Source organism: Thunnus thynnus, chromosome 2, assembly GCF_963924715.1.
Source record: "Thunnus thynnus chromosome 2, fThuThy2.1, whole genome shotgun sequence".
In the NCBI taxonomy this organism is placed as follows: domain Eukaryota; kingdom Metazoa; phylum Chordata; class Actinopteri; order Scombriformes; family Scombridae; genus Thunnus; species Thunnus thynnus.
The window spans coordinates 39,227,037-39,247,178 of record NC_089518.1 but is presented as its reverse complement, the minus strand read 5'-3'; the positions used below and the strand labels follow the sequence as shown (position 1 = coordinate 39,247,178).

General features: G+C 40.8%; 1 protein-coding gene across 4 annotated transcripts; it reads left to right on the top strand.

The window, feature by feature from the left end:
* Positions 1-6,789: 6,789 nt before the first annotated feature.
* Positions 6,790-20,130, top strand: LOC137170565 (GTPase IMAP family member 8-like). 4 transcript variants are annotated; one of them, XM_067574049.1, is made up of 7 exons: positions 6,791-7,325; positions 8,234-8,276; positions 8,366-8,420; positions 9,494-9,556; positions 15,942-16,022; positions 16,077-17,117; positions 17,201-20,129. In XM_067574049.1, exons 3-7 carry the CDS (start codon positions 8,402-8,404, stop codon positions 19,297-19,299), a joined length of 3,303 nt encoding a protein of 1,100 aa, XP_067430150.1. In that variant the 5' UTR covers positions 6,791-7,325; positions 8,234-8,276; positions 8,366-8,401; the 3' UTR covers positions 19,300-20,129. The 4 variants fall into 4 exon arrangements, with proteins under 4 accessions (XP_067430132.1, XP_067430125.1, XP_067430140.1 ...); XM_067574031.1 differs by having other exon boundaries at positions 6,790-7,325; positions 8,237-8,276; positions 15,942-17,117; positions 17,201-20,130; XM_067574024.1 differs by having other exon boundaries at positions 6,790-7,325; positions 15,942-17,117; positions 17,201-20,130.
* Positions 20,131-20,142: the final 12 nt, after the last annotated feature.

Below are 20,142 nucleotides of genomic sequence, written 5' to 3'. Positions count from 1 at the left end.
GACAAGGAGGCATCTGAGACAACCAATGAGAGCAACACAAGGTGTGTATCCGCTAACTGAGACTGGCCAATCAGTAACGGCGAGAGCTGAAGGCGGGATATCTGCCTGAGACCTGTGTGAGAGGGACGGAACCCGAAGATGGTCCGAGATCAGAGGAAGCCGCCTTGATGCAGAGCAGCGATGCGCCCTGTCAGCGGATGTAAACACAGACATGAGAGGCTCTTTCTCCGCCTCTGGCTGTGAAAAAGCGGATATGAACGATAGATTCACTGGACCAGGATCAATTTATTAGGTGGAAGAGAGGGATGGTGGTTCTGCTTCTGTTTATCTGTTGCGGAGCAGAAGGTCAGCGGTTCGATCCCCTGCTGAGGCAACGATGGAGAACCACTTCAGGTGTTATAAAGCAGTTTAACTGCAGACCAAATAAACTGCACAACAGTGTGGAGTCTTAGTACATGATGGAGTAATGAATGGAGAATAGTAAAACACAGCTGCCAACTTCTGACTTCAGCTTCCAGTGAGATTTGTGTGGTAAATTATTATTTACCACGAATAATGTTCATAATAAAATTTGCATTATTTGTGATAAATTTGCCCCCCATCGGAGTCTGACTGGCTACATTTGTGCCAAAGTTGAGTTTAAGTCCATTGTAATTGTATTTTATGACTAATTGTACATAAATGTCACTTGTCTTTTGTATGATGTGATATTTAAATTGTATTTTGTACACAGTGTTAAATATGTTTTGTGTGACAGGAATCTTGAAAGTAATAATGGAAGAAGAAAGAGAGGAAAACTCACATTGAAATTGTGCCGAACTTATTCCTTACAACTCTGATTAACAGAAGCCAATTGTAATGAATGCTTTTCACTTGTGTCAAAATTATCACTGAGTTTGGTGTAGTGGCTTTTTCTTAACAAGAGAATGAGATTTTTCCAGCTAAATAACACGAAGACAGTGATGCTTTTTATCACAGATCACTAACACAACACACATGAGTACAGATGATCAAAGTTTATCGTTTTATTTTAGTTTTTTTTTTTTTTTTGTCATATTAACACTGTGTCCCCTCTTTGCTTTCAGTTCTCTGGATTGCAGCGTCCCTGAACGCCTCCTACAGAGCGGTCAGACAGCGACACCCAGCGGCAGATTGGTGCAACTGCAGCAAAAGTAATCCATGTGTTTTATTGATTAGTATTGCAGTTAAATGTCATGTTTACATGTGGGAAGTTGGGTAATGCATATAAATATAAATATATATAGTAAAGCTTTCAAACAAAGTGAAGTTTGCAGAGTTAAAAAGCAGCTGAACACTGATGGTCTGTAACAGCAGACACAGTTTCTCTGCTTTCTGTTGCATCTTCCAGCTCACTGACGGCTCCTCCTCACATCTTTACATCACTGTAACACATTAAACCTGCACACAAGCTTTTCTACACAACAGTTTGGGCAAAAAGAAACTGAAAAGCAGACTTCTCTCTTTGGCTTCATTTTACAGTTGTTACTGTAATTGCTCTGTTCTATTATTGTTATGCATTGAATATAATATGAAATATCCATAAAATATATCAGTTTTTCAGTTTACTCAATGGTAAAATAGGCGTCCTTTAAGGAACTTCTGCTCTAGTGGATCATCAGTAATAGTCTCTAAAATCAATGCTTCTCTATCTCCGCTGTGAAGGAGAAGGATGCGTGTTCTTTTAATTAAATATGAAACTTACCAAAGACAAAAAAAAAGAAAAGAAACTACACGCTAATGGTGACTGTGCCTGGACACTGACGACATGGCACACTCAGAAAACCAATAGTGACTTATTTATGTTTATTTGTTGTGTTAACGCCACTGATTTGTGTAAGCTGTGAAATAATTGTTGTCAATGTGTTACTTGCACACTCATATGTTCAATTTGGCAAAAGATTTTGTTTACAGTGGGAATAAGTTACTGCTGTTTGGTTGTTATGGCGTTAAGATATGAGTGCAGCAGAACACTGTAATCTAATTGTGTTGCCATGTTAGATTATAGATTCTACTGTCAAAACAGAGAATGTAAGTTCTACCTTAACGGGACCCTCCTCCTGAAGGCTTCCCCGGACGCCCAAGTCCTCGGACCCTCCTCCTGAAGGCTTCCCCGGACGCCCAAGTCCTCGGCCCCTCCTCCTGAAGGCTTCCCCGGACGCCCAAGCCCTCGGCCCCTCCTCCTGAAGGCTTCCCCGGACACCCAAGCCCTCGGACCCTCCTCCTGAAGGCTTCCCCGGACGCCCAAGCCCTCGGACCCTCCTCCTGAAGGCTTCCCCGGACGCCCAAGCCCTCGGACCCTCCTCCTGAAGACTTCACCAGACGCCCAAGCCCTCGGACCCTCCTCCTGAAGGCTTCACCAGACGCCCAAGCCCTCGGACCCTCCTCATGAAGGCTTCCCCAGATGCTCAAGCCCTCGGACCCTCCTCATGAAGGCTTCCCCAGATGCTCAAGCCCTCAGCCCTTGGCAGGCAGCTGGAGGCCAAACACCACAGAGGGCAAAGAAGCCTGAGAAGGGCCTGGGCCCACATCGCCTCTGAGGATGGCGATACCGCCAACGCCACCTTTGTTCTGAGCCGGTGGAAGGTCCTGTTTGGTCGGTACCAGGGTTAGACCTTCCACTGGCTCCTGGAGAACAATGTGGGCTACAGCGTAAATCTGGTCGCCTCCCACCAAAAGGAGCAAGAGAGGACAGGGTCTCAGTCAGTCATGACAGTTTTTAGAACTTACAAGACGCCTTCACCCGCTACTCCTCAGCGTACCCTGAGGCAGTCAGGTTCCATCAGGCGTTCGAGGAGGCGTGGGTGACCTCCCTCCAGCTCGAGCAGGAGGGACAGGCCCTTGTTGGCTTCAGGAACTTCAAATTTGAGACCCTGCATAGCCCGTATGAGTCTGAGAACCATAAAAAAAAATCCAGTTTGTCAACTACCTCCAGAGGAAGGTGCAAGCTCCTGACACGCAGATGGAGAACGCCGTCCACTACATCCGGAGCAGAGACTGACAATGAACTGCGAGCCAGACAGCCAGAAGTGCATCAAAGTACGTGTTTTATTTTAAAGCTGGCAAAATGTAGTTGTAACTGGATGGATGACCTTTTCTTGGTTCTGCGCTTGTGGCCTTCATCTCTGGGCAGCGTTCTCTGTCTGTGGTGGAATTTCAGGCCACAGTGAAGAAGCTGGTGGCCCTTAAGCCTGCATTTCCAGGCAAGCTCAAGTCCATCCAGTTTAAATTACATACAGAGTTAAACTTTGTGTTCACTGTATATATTCTTTGTTTATTCCCTCTGATCGTGTGATTGCAGCCTCCTTCAGACCAGCTCTCCCCTCAACATCGTCTGAGGAGCCTTCGGATGAAGAGCTGGTCAAGGCGGTAATTGACAGAGGAGTGTAAGTAGCCAAAAGTAACGTATTATTCATGTCACATATCGTTAATAACAGAAAGGCTTGAATTCATTTGACTTTTGCTTTATAAATGTTTTTGTAATCAGAGGACAGGAACCGACAGAGTAAGTTTGTGTTCGCTGCCAGTCACCTGTCCGAACGTCGCTAACAGAAACATCTGTAGAGTAACATTGCCTTCATCCTCCTCTCCCTAGTTCCCTTCGTAACCCCTCTAGCTGCTGCCTGCTTCTAGTCTAATCTGTTGTCATCATTTAGTCTCATCCTCACTTTCTCTCTTTAAAACCTTCTGCACTTCTGTAGTGTTTATGCAGCTTGGCTGTTCTTGCGCCTGTCATTCAATATTAACACATCAGTCACATTTTTTCATGTTACTGAAACACTGTATTTGTCTTTAAGCCTCACATGTACAGGGACCTTTCTTGCTCCTGCCGCATCCACCCCCTGAAGCTATCTCAGCATCACCACAGCAGGGGGCCGGAGATGAGGAGCTGCTGGAGGCGACCCTGGAGCTCGACCACCCCACGCCACCTCCGGCAGCCCACGTCATGGTCCAGCCTGTGGAGTCACCAGCTTCCTCCTCACCACCACCACCAGCTGCAGCCGCCACCCTCCCGCCACCTGCCCCCGCCCTGGAGGAAGGACAACAGTAGGAGTTGCCGGGGCCATCATTCCTCCCTCCCCACCACCTGTTACTTATCAGGCCTCAGAGGTCACTGCTGCCCTCACCCGTAAAGTGATGTCCTCAGCCATCCAGTCTCTCCCTCCAGCAAAAGGGCTGTGCTTTGTACAGGTGGGTCAAGGAGCAGCCAGGACCCTCATCTCAGGGTCTGCCTCCTCCTCCTCCTCCCTATCCTCCCTTCACTTCTGCTCCTGCCCCTGATGCTCAGCCTCCTCCCCGTCCTGCACCACAGCAGGTGCCAAGATCCACAGCCTACAGGAAGACGAAGGTGGCAGGAGCCCCTGCCTGGGGGCAAAACCCGCCAGCCAGTGCAGCAGTAAAAGTGTGGCCAGCCCAAGAGATTGGAGACTGGCCACACACGCATCCATGGTGTGGCGTACTGTGCAGTGGCCGGTGGAAAGACTGTGGAGGAGTGGAAGGAGGAAATGAGGAGGAAACAGACAGATGGAAGATACTTTTATTATTTTGTCTTGGTTTTTTAATAGTTAGGACTAGTGTGTGTGTATATAGTGTACAGTGGCTTTTTTAAAAGTTTTTTCTCTGTAAACACCTGCAGCCCAAAACGACGTGATGAGTGAACAACTTTATTCTGTTTAATAAAACAAAAACTCTGAAAACTGCACTTTGGAAGCTTTATTATTTATAATGTATTACACAACTTCTCACATGTAAACTTGATATTAAACTGTCATACATGTCAATAAAACACTTCATGGATTACTGCTGCTGTTGACACAGTTGAAGGGTTCAAAGGTGAAAATAAGCCCAGTGCTCAAATGTACAAAATAATAAAAACTAGATACAAACATTTGAGCGGTTATTAATACTTATTAAAATATTTATACACACACACTCAGATGAAGCTTATATATAAACAGTGGACATTTTAATTAGTGCCGTCATCAGGATATATTTGGGACAAGGTGTGTTGGTTGAATGAATGCTGGTGTGGACCATGAAGCTCCGGCCGTCCAGCCTCTCTGATGAACCACATATCATCAACACAGTCAGAGCTGCTGCTGCTGGACCAGAATGACAGATGAGCATCATACAACACAGCTCAAGGAGCCTCATTTAACCACAGTTTGGAGTGTTTATACTCATATTAAACTTATGTTTATTTGTTCTGTTTTTAGTCAAGAGTTTTACTGTTTCTTCTACCTACATGTGACCTTCCATGAAAAATGCTTCTACTGAATGAAAGAGCACACTTCAGAGAATACTGACTGATTTTTCCCAAATGTGCACATTTTATTCGCTGTTGGTCTCCAAATATTATCTAAGGATGATGATGATGATGATGATGGGTATACTTTAAAATACTCATCATGGCAACTAAAAAAAATGTTGCAAGTGAAGTGTCCCTTGAAAATATTGAGTTTAGGATAAATAAATACTGTTGTTACTATCTGTATTCTTCATTCCTTCTCTCTTCCTTTTATTTTGATCCAGGCTGCTTTAAATAATAATAATAATAATAATAATAATAATAATAACCAATGTTATGGGAATATCACATTTACAAACCTCTGGTTATTAATTGTGCATTGGAAGGCTATTAATTAACCCTTAGCTATAAAAGCAATAACAACATACATTTGCTATCAAAAATTTAAACAACAAACTTGATCATCAGAAAATAATTCATCATCATGAATGAAACAATCTCTGCTGTGATAATTGTCTGGTGTCCTGCTGTCTGCTGAGTCACCATACCAAACACTTTAGATGACGTTACATAACGTTAGCTAACAAGCTCAGAGTTCATTTAGTTATGCTATTATCACAGTTTAGCTAACGTTAGTCTGTTACTAACCTCATTCACATAGACTATGCATAAGAAACTCCAGTCTGTTATAAATCTTGATATTTTTTAAAGATGGTTTGTGGTCAGACTGACTTCAGTTTAATATCTCATTGATGTAAAATGTGGACACACAGCTGCTTTTATCAGGTTCACCTGTCTGGTTGTGTTTTGGAAAAAAGAACATTACAGTACAGTGAGTGGTGGGTATGATGTGTGTGTCTGTGTATATTTGCTACTAATATTTTTTAAATACTTTATTAAACATAGTTTCTAGTATATATGTTAAATGGAGTCATTGAGGGCACCAGGTAGACATAGTGAACTAATCATCACTTTCATTGCATTGATAACTTATTTCTGCATATGACAATAGAGCCTTTGAATCCTTTGAATTACATCGTTTTGACTTTAATGAAATTAAATGTTTCATCATTTAAGAAGCTAAAGAGGAAACTGAAAATACAACAAAGCATTTAGAGATTATCCACTGATAGAAAGTTAATGAGAAATAAAGAAAAAAAATGAACGAAATTAAAATTCTCAGTCTGTCAACAAGATTTCATGGGAATCTGTTTTTCTGCATGTTCTGATAAAAGCCCATCATGATGATAACCTACTTTAATAATGTACTAACTAATACTGTAAGTCGCGAATCACTGTGTCCCGTCAAATGCCCCTATATTGCAACACTTAGGGTAAAAAGTGCGCATTTCGTTTATGAACACAACAGCTGTGAGCGCAGTGCCAAAGCTTTGGGTCCGGGGCCGCCACTGCTTCAGCCCCGGATGTTTTTGAGCCGAGCCCCGCATATTTCTGCTCCTCAACACTGGTGTTTTAATGGAACTTAATGTGAAGCGACAGGAGGAGGACAAGACGCATACAGGCCATGGATGTATTACAGGCAGTGAAGATGCTGTTTCTAGTGTTTCAGTCTTTTCTCCACATTTCAGCACACAGATTGGCCCACAATGAAAACTGCAGAGAGCACAAAAGCCTCAAATTGCGTGTCTTCAATTAGCAGAGATGCGTGCACACACACAGAGCTCTCCACACTTACAAACCAACTTCCTTTAGCTCGTATCCGGGACTTCGCAGAAACATCAGTACTGGTGTTCTGTTAGTTGCTCACAGCTGCTGTGTGTCAGATTCTTTCCTTTGACTTTATTTAACACCTGCAGCAGAAACGATAAATGCGTCTTTAAACTGACAGAGTGATGGCACAGCAGCGGTAACTTCTTTAAAAGGATCAGTCAGCATCTGACGGTAATTAATGTTCTGTGTTCTGCGATACATCTACACCAGTCTTGAACTGAATCGCTCTTTCGATTCTTGACTGATGTTGCATCAAGAATTTCACCGAGGAAAGAAAAGCAGAAAAGACACAAACTGACATCAATGACTGAAAATTCAACATCATCAGGTGAGTTTCTGTTCAGATCATTTTACTGTTGTATTAATTTATCACAGTTAATCACTAACTGAACTGCAAAGTTTTCTGTTCACTAACTTTAAACTGACGGACAGACGAGCTTGAAAAAGGGTTTCCTGTTTTTACTTGAAGTGCAGTCAGAGCATCGTGTCAGTCGGCCGTAATTCCGCCATTTCAGAGTCTAAAACAGAATCAGGTTAAAAAAAACTCATTAAAGTTTCATTTACGGACATTTAGATTGATCACTTTTAAAAGGAAACTAAAGTCTTTCCCGAGTTCAGTTTCATCAGAATTAAAACATGTTTTATATTAAACCCTTTATTTTAGGAACACACACACACACACACACACACACACACACACACACACACACACACTACAGTTGTCAGGACACTCATTTACATCATTTATTCTCTGATCTCTAACAAACTTTAACCAGAACAACTAAATGTCCAAACCTAAACTGAAGCTAAACCCAACTCTAATCTAAACTAAAACTGAGTTTTAACCATTTGAACCTTTTGGTCTTTGTTCTTTGAAACAGTGACCAACAAAATGTCCTCACAAAGACAGAAAGACATATATTAGAATATATAAATAAGCTATAAACTACTCTACAGTACATGAAATGGTAACATGTATGTTTAACACTGTACATGGTCCCAATAAATACATAAATACATAAATTACATACAGTAAAATATTTACTGGCTAAAGAGTGAAAAACAATTTGTTGCTCTTTATGTTATTTGAATATTCAATACATATTAATATATATTTAATTTCATTCACAGTTTTAATCACTGGTTTGTTTAATTATGACCTCATCTTTCCCAAACTGTATCTTGATGTTTTTATTCTCGTCTCAAGATGATTGTGATGTTGTTACGTTTCTTCAGCAGAACTCCTCAAAGAGAACACAGAGCACAAACTCTGACACCAGTAAGTATCCACATGTTTGTCCTCAGACACACGTCTTCATGTCACCTCAACACTTTAATGAGCTTTATTTCTTCTTCTCTCCCCTCCAGCTGAATCAGTCTCTGATGTTTCCAGCAGAGTAGATTATGGCGACTGCAGCATCTGGTGAGTTCAGTCAGACTTTATTAGTCCCAGTGATGGAAAGTAACTAAGTACATTTACTCAAGTACTGTACTGAAGTACAGCTTTGAGGTACTTTACTTTATACTTCCACTCCACTACATTTCAGAGGGAAATATTGTACTTTCTACTCTACTACATTTATTTGACAGCTTTAGTTACTTTTCAGATGAAGATTTGACACAATGGATAATATAACAAGCTTTTAAAATACAACACATTGTTAAAGATGAAACCAGTGGTTTCCAACCTTTTTGTCTTTTGACGTCTTACAAAAAGCAGTGTGTAGTCGGGGTCACATTTCACATGTCTATGAGTTGTTAACAACTCCACCAAATCTTTTACTCCTTAGGCTACTTGCAGTTTGATAAATAAAACAGGCTGCAAATATTCTAAATCTGAATGAAACATTGACTCTGAGTTGCTCAGTTGTAACCAAGTCTGTAAACTCAGAGTTGTTGATGTTTGACTCTTAAACCAAATCTAACAGTAACAACCCTGGAAAACCTGACATAAATACCTCATTATCCCGACTATCAGACGACTCTGATTGTGAGATGACATTCAGACAGATCTCTTATCTGATGCCAAATTTAACATCCAAGCCAAACCTGCTTAAGACCTGAAGCTGTATTTTTGCTTTATTACATTCATTACTGACACTTAGTTCAGTCTAACACAACAACACACCAACTACAGTGTTGTCTTTCTCCTTCTGATCATTGTGTATCTGTTGCAACACATGACACTCATGGACTGAGGTGATTGTCACAGTCAGAGAGAGTAAGACAGACATTTCTTAATAATTAACCTTTGAAAATAACCAAACTGGAACCTGAACTAAGCCTAAAGGTTTACACAACAACACAGCCTGAACCTGGAAACTCAAACTTTATCTGAACCCGACAGGTTTTGGGTTGGTGAGCAGACCTCAACCATCACTGTTTACTGTTTAGTCATGAGCCTGTACAGTACATTACTTATTAGTCTAAAGGGATTTTAGATATATAGGTGTTTGATGATTAATCTGGGTTTTTCTGTTTTGTTTTTTCTTACAGATGATGATGATTTAAATGTCCAGGAGTGCAACAGGAGCAGCCCTGAACTCGAACATCCTAATTGTAAGTCAAACTGAATCAGAATTCTTCAACAATATTTTATATATTTTTTTGTTCTCTACTCTCCTTCCCCCTTTCAAGTGTCCTCTGGCACTTGCTAGACCGTCATTGTAAATAAGAAACTGTTCTTAATATCTTGTCGGGTAAAATAAAGGTTAAATTTAAATATAAATAAATAAACATATTACACAAATAAAGTAAGAAATATTCAACTAGTTAAACCATCACATTTGCCAGAAACTTTATGAAGTAGTCAAGTCAATTTTTGTCATTTAGCCTAAGAACAGAAATCACAAGTTTGCATCAAGTAGCTTCGCGATCTGTACAACAAATGACATCCTCTATCTTTAGACCCTCAGTCTGGAAGAAGTCTCCAAAAAACCTGTCAACACTTTTCACCAGAGGGAAGCAAATTTGTGTCAAAATCATGAATCAATGATTGTGCAGACATTATACACACTGTAAAAATCAGCTGATCCTGCCCAATGCAAAGATGTTTCTCTGCAATTTACTGAGGCTAAAGCTGGGAACGAACCTACACACTGACTGAAAGCTACAAAAACTGGAAAGATTGTTTAAGATTGTTTCCATCAGCTGACACTGATTACTTACTCAACAGAGTCAGACTGTTTGATGTCAGCAGGGAGATTACTCCAGAGAAAGGAGGCCTGATAGGAAAAGGCCCTGCTGACTTCTTTTTAACTTTGGGGACACACAGGAGCTCTGTATTTTGAGTGTAGAGAGCTTGAGATGGAATATAAGGTTTAAGGAGATCAGACGGGGATGATGGGGCCCATTTAGGATTTTATAAGTCATCAGAAGCACCTTAAAGTCTGATCTTACATGGATAGGAAGCCAATGAAGGAAGGCTAGAATTGGTGTAATGAGGATATTTTCTTGCCGCAGTATTTTGAATCACCTGAAGACTTTCACTGGTAGACCTGCACATGGCAGGACTGAAAACAGAATATTACAGTTATCAAGTCTGGATGAAACAAGTGTGTGTAATGGGGTCTCTGCATCAGCCACAGACAAGGAAGACTGAATATTAGTTATGTTACGTAAATGGAAGAAGGCAGTCTTGGTGATTTCTTTGATATGCTTATGAGAAGAGAGGCTAGGATCAAACGTAACACCAAGATTCTTGGCTGCCGAACTTTGTGAAATTACACAGTTGTTGAGAGTTACTGTCACATGATCAAACTGATGTCTGTGTCTAGCAGGGCCAACGACCAGCATCTCAGTTTATCAGAATTTAAAAAATGTAATCAATCAATCAATTTTTATTTATATAGCGCCAAATCACAACAAAAGTCATCTCAGGGCACTTTTCACATAGAGCAGGTCAAGACCGTACTCTTTAATTTACAGAGACCCAACAATTTCCCCATGAGCAGTGACAGCGGTAAGGAAAAACTCCCCTTTAATGGGTAGAAACCTCAAGCAGACCCCGGCTCTTGGTGGGCGGCCATCTGCTTTGACCGGTTGGGTTGAGAGAGAGAAAGAAAGAGGGAAGGGGGGGGCAGAATAACAACAATCATAACAATAACAATAAGAAGCAATAGCCAGGGAAGGATGCCAACAGGACTGTGAAGGACCACGAAGGCTCGGCCTGCAGCACAGGATTTCCTGACAGATGAGAAAGCACAAAAAACTCCAGGGAAGAAGCAAAGTTAGTGACATGCATTGATGTTACATGAATGTATACAGATGGAGAGGAGGAGAGAGGAGCTCAGTGCATCATGGGAAGTCCCCCAGCAGTCTAGGCCTATAGCAGCATAACTAAGGGCTGATCCAAGGCGAGCCTGGTCAGCCCTAACTATAAGCTTTATCAAAAAGGAAAGTTTTAAGCCTACTCTTAAACATAGAGAGGGTGTCTGCACCCCGGACCGAATCTGGAAGATGGTTCCATAGAAGAGGAGCCTGATAGCTGAAGGCTCTGCCTCCCATTCTACTTTTAAAGACTGTAGGAACCACCAGTAAGCCTGCATACTGGGAGCGCAGTGTTCTAGTGGGATAATACGGTACTATGAGCTCTTCAAGATATGATGGTGCCTGACCATTAAGGGCTTTGTAAGTTAGGAGAAGGATTTTAAATTCTATTCTAGATTTTACAGGAAGCCAATGTAGTGAAGCTAAAATGGGAGAAATGTGATCTCTTTTTCGAGTTTTAGTCAGAACACATGCAGCTGCATTCTGGACCAGCTGGGGAGTCTTTAGGGACTTGTTAGGGCAGCCTGATAATAAGGAATTGCAATAATCCAGCCTAGAAGTAACAAATGCGTGAACTAGTTTTTCTGCATCTTTTTGGGACAGGATGTGCCTGATTTTTGCGATATTATGTAAATGAAAAAAAGGCAGTCCTTGAGATTTGATTTTAAGTTAAAGAACATATCCTGATCAAAGATAACTCCTAGATTCCTTACGGTGGTGCTGGAGGCCAGGGTAATGCCATCCAGAGTAGCTATATCATTAGATAATGTGTTTCTAAGGTGTTTAGGGCCAAGCACAATAACTTCAGTTTTATCTGAGTTTAGTAGTAGAAAATTGCAGGTCATCCAGGTCTTTATGTCCTTAAGGCATGCTTGGAGTTTGTTTAACTGACTGGTTTCATCTGGCTTCATTGATAAATATAATTGGGTATCATCTGCATAACAACGAAAATTTATGGAGTGTTTCCTAATAATATTACCTAAAGGAAGCATATATAAGGTGAATAGAATTGGTCCAAGTACAGAACCTTGTGGAACTCCGTGTCTAACTTTTTCCTTCACGGAGGATTCATCATTAACATGTACAAACTGAAATCGGTCTGATAAATAGGACTTAAACCAGCTTAATGCAGTTCCTTTAATGCCAATGAATGTTCCAGTCTCTGCAAAAGGATTTGATGGTCAATTGTGTCGAATGCGGCAAGGCTAGGGTAAGGCTTCCTTAAGCAACCTAGTTGGGATGGGGTCTAAGAGACAGGTTGATGATTTAGCTGAACAAATCATTGAAGTTAGTTCAGAAAAGTTGACAAGAGAAAAAAACAGTCCAAATATGTCAGGATTTACTGCTGTTTCTAAGGTGCCTGTGTTTGGGGAGAGAACGGTGCCTGTTGAGGGCAGGAGGTGGTTAATTTTCTCTCTAATAGTTAGAATTTTATCAATAAAGAAGCTCATAAAATTGTTACTACTGAGAGCTATAGGAATACATGGATCAATAGAGTTATGACTCTTTGTCAGCCTGGCCAAAGTGCTGAAAAGGAACCTAGGGCTGTTTTTATTTACTTTATGCTGAGTAATAGGCAGCTCTGGCATTAGAGGACCTTCCTATATGTTTTAAGACTCTTGCCAGATTAAGCGAGATTCTTCTAGTTTGCTGGAACGCCAAATCCTTTCCAATTTTCGCAATGTTTGCTTTAATTTGCGGGTTTGGGAGTTATACCATGGAGCTAACCTCTTATGTTTTATTATCTTCCTTTTTAAGGGGGCGATGGAGTCGAGTGTTTTTCTTAACGAGCCTGCAGCACTATCAACAAGATTATCAATTTGGGAGGAACTAAAGTTAACATAAGAGTCCTCTGTAGTATTGAGACATGACATTGAATTCAGTACTGATGGAATTGCTTCCTTAAATTTAGCTACAACACTATCAGGTAGACATCTAGTGAAGACATTTTTGTCTAATGGTGTATAATCCAGTAATAGGAATTCAAAAGTTATTAAAAAATGATCTGATAGAATAGGATTTTGTGGAAAAATTATTAAGTGTTCAATTTCAATCCCATAAGTCAGAACAAGGTCGAGGGTGTGGTTAAGACAGTGAGTGACCGGCGCAGCTATCCCGAATAAGGGATAGCTGCGCCGGCCCAGCAGGAACAGGGAGTTGCGGCATGCCAGCAGGGAGGGAGGGTTGCTGCACGCCAGCAGGAATGGGAGGTTGCGTCTTTGTGGCGCTGGGGAGCGGAGACTCAGCCCTGGACCGGACAGGTAAGGTGGCAAGGTGACCCAAGGAGTAATGTTCATCGGGACCAGCAGGTTGGTGGTAGGCAGTCCGGCGTGGGGGCTGAAGCAGACTGCTGGCTATCTGAATCTTTGTTGGCATGTTTAGCTGCTTGAAAGCAGAAAAACTCAAACAGTCATTTGAGCAGGAATGTCTGGTGTGGAAGCAGAATGGCAATGCTGGTAGGCTGCAGACTCACAACCCCAACCCTTAGTGACTGGGGGGCTGGCTGGTTGTGAGCTATCCGGGGTGCAGGCTGAAGGCTAGCATGGTCAACACTAGCAGTCAGGAGGTCAGCTGGCTTGGAGGCTGGGTGACTACTGGGGCCGACAGAAATGGAGATCTATACTCCTAGTGGCTTGCCATCAACCTTTTAGCCAGCATGGGGTCCTCCTCATGGACTGACCTGAAAAATTTGATGATCTGCTCACCATCAGAGTCATTGGGGTGTATCAAAGGCTGGAACACAGGAACCGGGTCCATTTCTGCTGGGTCCATTACTGGTCGAGTTGTACTGTCAGGGTGGGTGAGTGGAGCAGGTGGACCCAAATGCAGAGGCGGTAGGCAGGGACAATCTATACATGAGAACAGTTTGGTCTTTTCAGCCCTAACCCACGCCTGTAGTCATGTACTAGATTGTCAGCAGTATTATAATCTCTGAAGATGACTCACTATTTCCACTAAGAAGAAAAAACAAACAAACAAACAAAAAGCTTCATTTTATATCTTATATATTTAATAACTGACAAACTAAACATCATATACATTCACTGAATGAAGATTATCAGAATATAATAACATGGACAGAAGGACGGCAGATGCTAAAATAGACAAAAATAGTCAACTTTGGAAAACTCGGAAAACTGACTAAATAATTATGAATAGAATAACAGAAACTACACGGCTCACATCTGTAGAAAAAAGGAGCACAGCCAGGTAGCACAGGAAATGGCTACGAAAAGTTGTATCCTAAGTGACAGAATATTCCAGACAGTCCTGCTCCTACCAGCTCTGAATCAAGCGCGTTGGGTTTTAGTTTGAGTTTTTCGGGGGATGTGTTATCAGGGTACCAGGGTTCCTCCTCAGCACTGCAGGAGTGAGCAGCAGAGGAGCTACTGTACCTGTCGTCTCCCTGCTGTTGTAACTCTCTCTGCCTCCACTTTGTTATTTTCACTATTTTCTGGTTCCTTTGACAAGCTCGTTTTATGTTGAAAGAATGTGTTTTCATCACACACCCCTGCTGAGTCGGCTTCACGAGGGGGCACCAGGGGGCAGTGCCCCCCCACTTCATTCACTGTGCCCCCTCACTTGTATAAAAGCATATGTTTTTCAGTGTAATTGTAGCGATGACTTAAATCCATTATAAATGACTGAAAATCTAAAATTGATTGTAAATATTTAACCTTATAACGCTGTGGCCTAACACTGTACGTTTTTACATTTTACGAACCTAACGAGGAAGCTGAGAGACGAATGGAAGGACCTCCAGTCACAGACTACAGCTGTTCTAATGAGAATTTATAATGTTATTTAGGCCTACACAGGCTTACGTTAAAGTTCACTTGTTATCCTGTTCATACTGGCCACTGACTGGCGTAATTATTTGGTATATGCAAATCTAAAATGTTCTTTTTATTCAACATTCATTTGCTGTAACCTCGTTATGTGTTATTATTACGTGTGTTTTCAGTCAAACATTTCGGTAAAACGTGCTTGTCCGTGCCTTTATTTCTCATTGTGTTTTTTGTTAGATTATTAGGAAAGTGAAGAGAATGCACTATTTTTGTGATTTGATTTAACTTTCACTATGAACAGCTATGTTGACACTTGCCAGTAATTTGGTGCCCCGCCGCTGTAAGCCTCTTGCCCCCCCCTGGATATTTGTACTAGCTCCGACACTCTGGACAACTGCAGTCACTGAAATATTATCATGCACTAGATATAACAGCATATTAAATTAAGTCAGTGCAGCAAAGGCACAGACAAACACACATGTACATTTGATAAAATATCAAAGGTTGTAGTATGTATCCATACATGTAAACACATGTATACGTCAATAAGAACATATGAACATACAGTATACAGACCTATTTATATATATATATACATCCATCTATAATTGATGACTTTGGTTCATTGGTTCTACAGGATCTCCTGGTCAGATTTCTTGGCACAAGAAATACATCACAGTGATATACGTGTGTTTTCAAGTGACTTAACACCACAGAGATGTGACTTGTTTACTTCCTTTGTCCAGATCTACCTCTCAGATTTGTCTGTAAGGCTGTTTTGTCATCATGGTTGAGTACCTGCTGTGTTCTAGTGGCTGAATTTGACTCACCTGTTGTCACCAACTCTGAACTGTGATAATGTGTTTTATCTCCTTGTTGTTTTACAGTCTCTGCACTGAGGATTGTGCTGGTGGGGAAAAGTGAAGACAAAAAGAAAAAACTTAGTAACTTCATCACTGAAGATCAAGGTTTTCATTTCCAAAACCAAACAAGATTCATTCAATGTGTTGCCACGTGTGGAGAGTGGAGAGGAAAATCATTGACTATAGTAAAAACTCCAGACATCTTCAGTCAGTCTGAGCAGACAGTGAGAGGAGATGTGATGAGGTGCATAAATCTTTCCCCCCCCGGACCAAATGTTCTGCTGCTGTTAGTGAAGCCTTCTCAGTTTAATGAAAAGGACAAACAAAGACTGAAGTTCATCCTGAGTTTGTTTGGTCGAGATGCTTTTAAACACTCCATGGTCATCATCACACACAAGGAGAATGCAACAAGTTTCAATGTGAATCAGCTGATTAAAGACTGCGGAGGAAGACATTACAACATGTTTGAAGATGACCACAGACAGTTAATGGAGGAGATTGAGAACATTGTTCATCGAAACAAAGGAACCTTCCTCACCTTCACTGAAGAGACCATTAAACCAGTTTTAAACCTGGTTCTGTGTGGGAGGAGAGGAGCAGGGAAGACTTCAGCAGTCAAGGCCATTTTAGGTCAGACAGAGCTTCATCCAGTCTCCAACTCATCAGAGTGTGTTAAACATCAGGGAGAGGTGTGTGGACGTCGGGTTTCCCTGGTGGAGCTGCCTGCCTTGTATGGAAAACCTCAGGAGGCAGTGATGGAGGAATCATTCAGGTGTATCTTACTCTGTGATCCTGAGGGCGTCCATGCCTTCATCCTGGTCCTACCTGTGGATCCCCTCACTGATGAAGACGAGGGAGAGTTAAAGACCATCCAGAACACATTCAGCTCTCCAGTCAATGACTTCACCATGATTCTGTTCACTGTGGAGACAGATCCTACAGCTCCAGCTGTTGATGACTTTGTAGGAAAGAACAGAGACATCCAGGAGCTCATTCAGAGCTGTGGAGGCAGATATGTTGTTCTCAACATCAAGGACAAGCAGCAGATCTCTGAGATGTTGGATACTGTGGAGAAGATGAGACCCAACAAGGATAAACCATGCTGCTATACAACAAATACGTTTGCCCATGCTCAGATTGAAAAGATCAGCTTGCTACAGACTGAACTTACACAACTTCAAACAAAAATCATGGTCACCTGTAAGTACACTTTTAATAGCTTTCTTTGATCTTGTTTTTTTGCTGTTGATTGTCAAGTAACTCCAGTTGTTCTGATGTTACAGGTGATGATGAGAATCAGAGCTCAGAGAATCTCAGGATTGTGCTGATGGGGAAGACTGGCAGTGGAAAGAGCTCTTCAGGAAACACCATTCTGGGAAGAAAAGAGTTTAAAGCTGAAGCAAGTCAAACATCAGTCACCAAACAGTGTCTGAAAGCACAGAGTGAAGTAGACGGTCGTCCTGTCATTGTGGTCGACACTCCTGGTCTGTTTGACTCCACTTTGTCCCATGAAGAGGTTAATGAGGAGATGGTGAAATGCATCAGTCATCTGGCTCCAGGACCACATGTCTTCCTGTTGGTGTTACAGATTGGCAGATTAACACAAAAAGAGAAGGAGACATTAAAACTCATCAAGAAAGTCTTTGGGAAGAATTCAGAAAAATTCACCATCATTCTTTTAACTGGAGGAGACAAACTAAAGCGTGAGAAGAAGTCCATTGACGATTACATAGAGAAGAAATGTGATGATTCCTTTAAGAAGCTGATTGCTGACTGTGGAGGAAGATACCATGTGTTTAATAACTGTGATGAAGGAAACCGCACACAAGTCAGTGAACTGATAAACAAGATTGACTCCATGGTGAAGAAAAATGGCGGCAGCTGCTTCACCAATGACATACTGCAAGAGGCCGAGGCAGCAATAAAGAAGGAAGTGGAGAAGATCCTGAAGGAGAAGGAAGAAGAGATGAAGAGAGAGAGGGAGGAACTTGGAAAAAAACATGAAGAAGAAATGGAGGCAATGAAAAGACGAATAGAACAGCAGAGAGCAGAAATTGAGCAGGAGAGAAAACTGAGAGAGAAACAACTTCAGGAGAAGGAGGAAAAGATTCAGAAAGAATGTGAAGAGAGAAAGAAAGAACAGGAAGAGAGAGAAGAAGAAGACAAGAAGAGGAAAAGAGAGGAAGAAATTCAAAGACAGGAGTGGGAACAAAAACTTGCTGCTTTGGAGGAAAAGATCAAGTTAGAGTTAGAAGAAAAAGAAAAAAATAATAAAGAGCTGATGCAGAACAGAGAAGAGATGAGAGAAGAACGAGAGGCCTGGGAGAAGAAACAAAAAGAAATGTGGGAGAAACGATATCAAGAAGATGAAGAGAGACGACAGGAAGAACAGAGACGATTAAAAAAGCTCCAAGAAGAATATGAGGAAGAAAGAGAAGAATATGAAAAGAAAAGAAAAGAAGATCAAATCAGAAGAGAACAGCAGAGAGCAGAAATTGAACAGGAGAGAAAACTGAGAGAGAAACAACTTCAGGAGAAGGAGGAAAAGATTCAGAAAGAACGTGAAGAGATAAAGAAAGAACAGGAAGAGAGAGAAGAAGAAGACAAGAAGAGGAAAAACCAGGAAGAAATTCAAAGACAGGAGTGGGAACAAAAACTTGCAGCTTTGGAGGAAAAGATCAAGTTAGAATCAGAGGAAAAAGAAAACCTTGATAAAGAGCTGATGCAGAGCAGAGAAGAGATGAGAGAAGAACGAGAGGCCTGGGAGAAGAAACAAAAAGAAATGTGGGAGAAACGATATCGAGAAGATGAAGAGAGACGACAGGAAGAACAGAGACGATTAAAAAAGCTCCGAGAAGAATATGAGGAAGAAAGAGAAAAATATGAAAAGAAAAGAAAAGAAGAAGATCAAATCAGAAGAGAACAAGAGGAGAAAGAGAGAAAAGAATTAGAGGAGAAATATAAGAAAAAACTGGAGAATGTAACAAAGAAGCATGAAGATGAAGCCAGAAAGAAAGCTGAAAAGTTAACTGAACTCAAAGAGAAACAGATGAAGGAACTTACAGCTCAGATACAAGAATATAAGAAACAACTGGAAGACAAAGATCAGCAGTTTGACCTGTTAAAAGCACTAAAAGCCAACAATGAAAAACAAATGAAAGAAAAACATCAAGGTGAAATCTATAACATATTTAAATATTTGACCAAAAAGAGTGAAAACCTGAAGAAAATCAACGTCTTACTGAAAAAACAAGAACAGGAAATAAAGAAAGTGAAAAATAAGGGTGAAAAGGAAAATCTGCAGAAAATACATGAAAAAGAAGTAAATGACTTGATAGAACTTCTGAAGGAAGACGACACATCAGACTGTTGCATTTCATGAGTCGACTGGTTTCATGTAAACGTCACAACAGCAGAGAAGTTTCAGCTGTTTCCTTTTTCTATAATCATTCAGTTTCAATAACTTAAACGTTTTTTTAAAAGCTGGCAATAACCATGGTAACAGCACTGATGTTACAGGATCTTTTAGCATTTTTCAACAAGGTAGAATGAATGAAGAAGCTATTTTGCTGCTTTCTCTCATGATGTAGGAAGTTTACCCTCATTTGTGTGATGAAAGGTTTCTGGACATTTGATGCTGTTTTGTTTATATTTTGTTATTAATTGTTTAATGTGTTTCATTCAGGATCTTCTGTTTCAGTGTGTAAAGTTTGGTCTAATCAGCAGTAGATGGTAGAGATTTGGTTTGTTAAGTTCAGTATTTTAAGATAAGAAGGAACAATGAGCTGCAGTTTCAGACTAAATGTTTTCCATCTGCAGACTATCTTTATGCTGTATTGAAATTTTTTCTTTTGCCCTGGTTTGTTGGAAATTATGTTATTTTTGTTTTCTTTTGTATATGAAGAAGAACATGATGTTTGTAATATCAGTGAAATTAAATGTTTACATGTTAAAACTTTTTTCTCTGCAGCATCCAATTCATTAATATCACAGTAAATATTGAACAAGCAGGAATATCATTAAACTGCTCATCAGATAAATGAACACTTTATTTTTTTTGTTACATGTATATAAACAGATGTTTTTTATCTGAATAAATCAGCTTAAGACATAATTCATATTAATCTCAGACCAACTTGTCTGTATTTGTTCTTTGGTGTCTTTGTTAATTATTGCAGAAAGATGAATAAAGTGTTTTCATGTAGCACAGTGTTTGATGTTTAAT

What these genes read in the sequence shown, in the direction of transcription:
- LOC137170565 (XM_067574031.1), top strand. An exon ending in TGAACTCGAACATCCTAATT is followed by an intron (nt 9,557 to 15,941) that starts GTAAGTCAAACT and finishes GTTGTTTTACAG; the next exon opens with TCTCTGCACTGAGGATTGTG. An exon ending in AACAAAAATCATGGTCACCT is followed by an intron (nt 17,118 to 17,200) that starts GTAAGTACACTT and finishes CTGATGTTACAG; the next exon opens with GTGATGATGAGAATCAGAGC.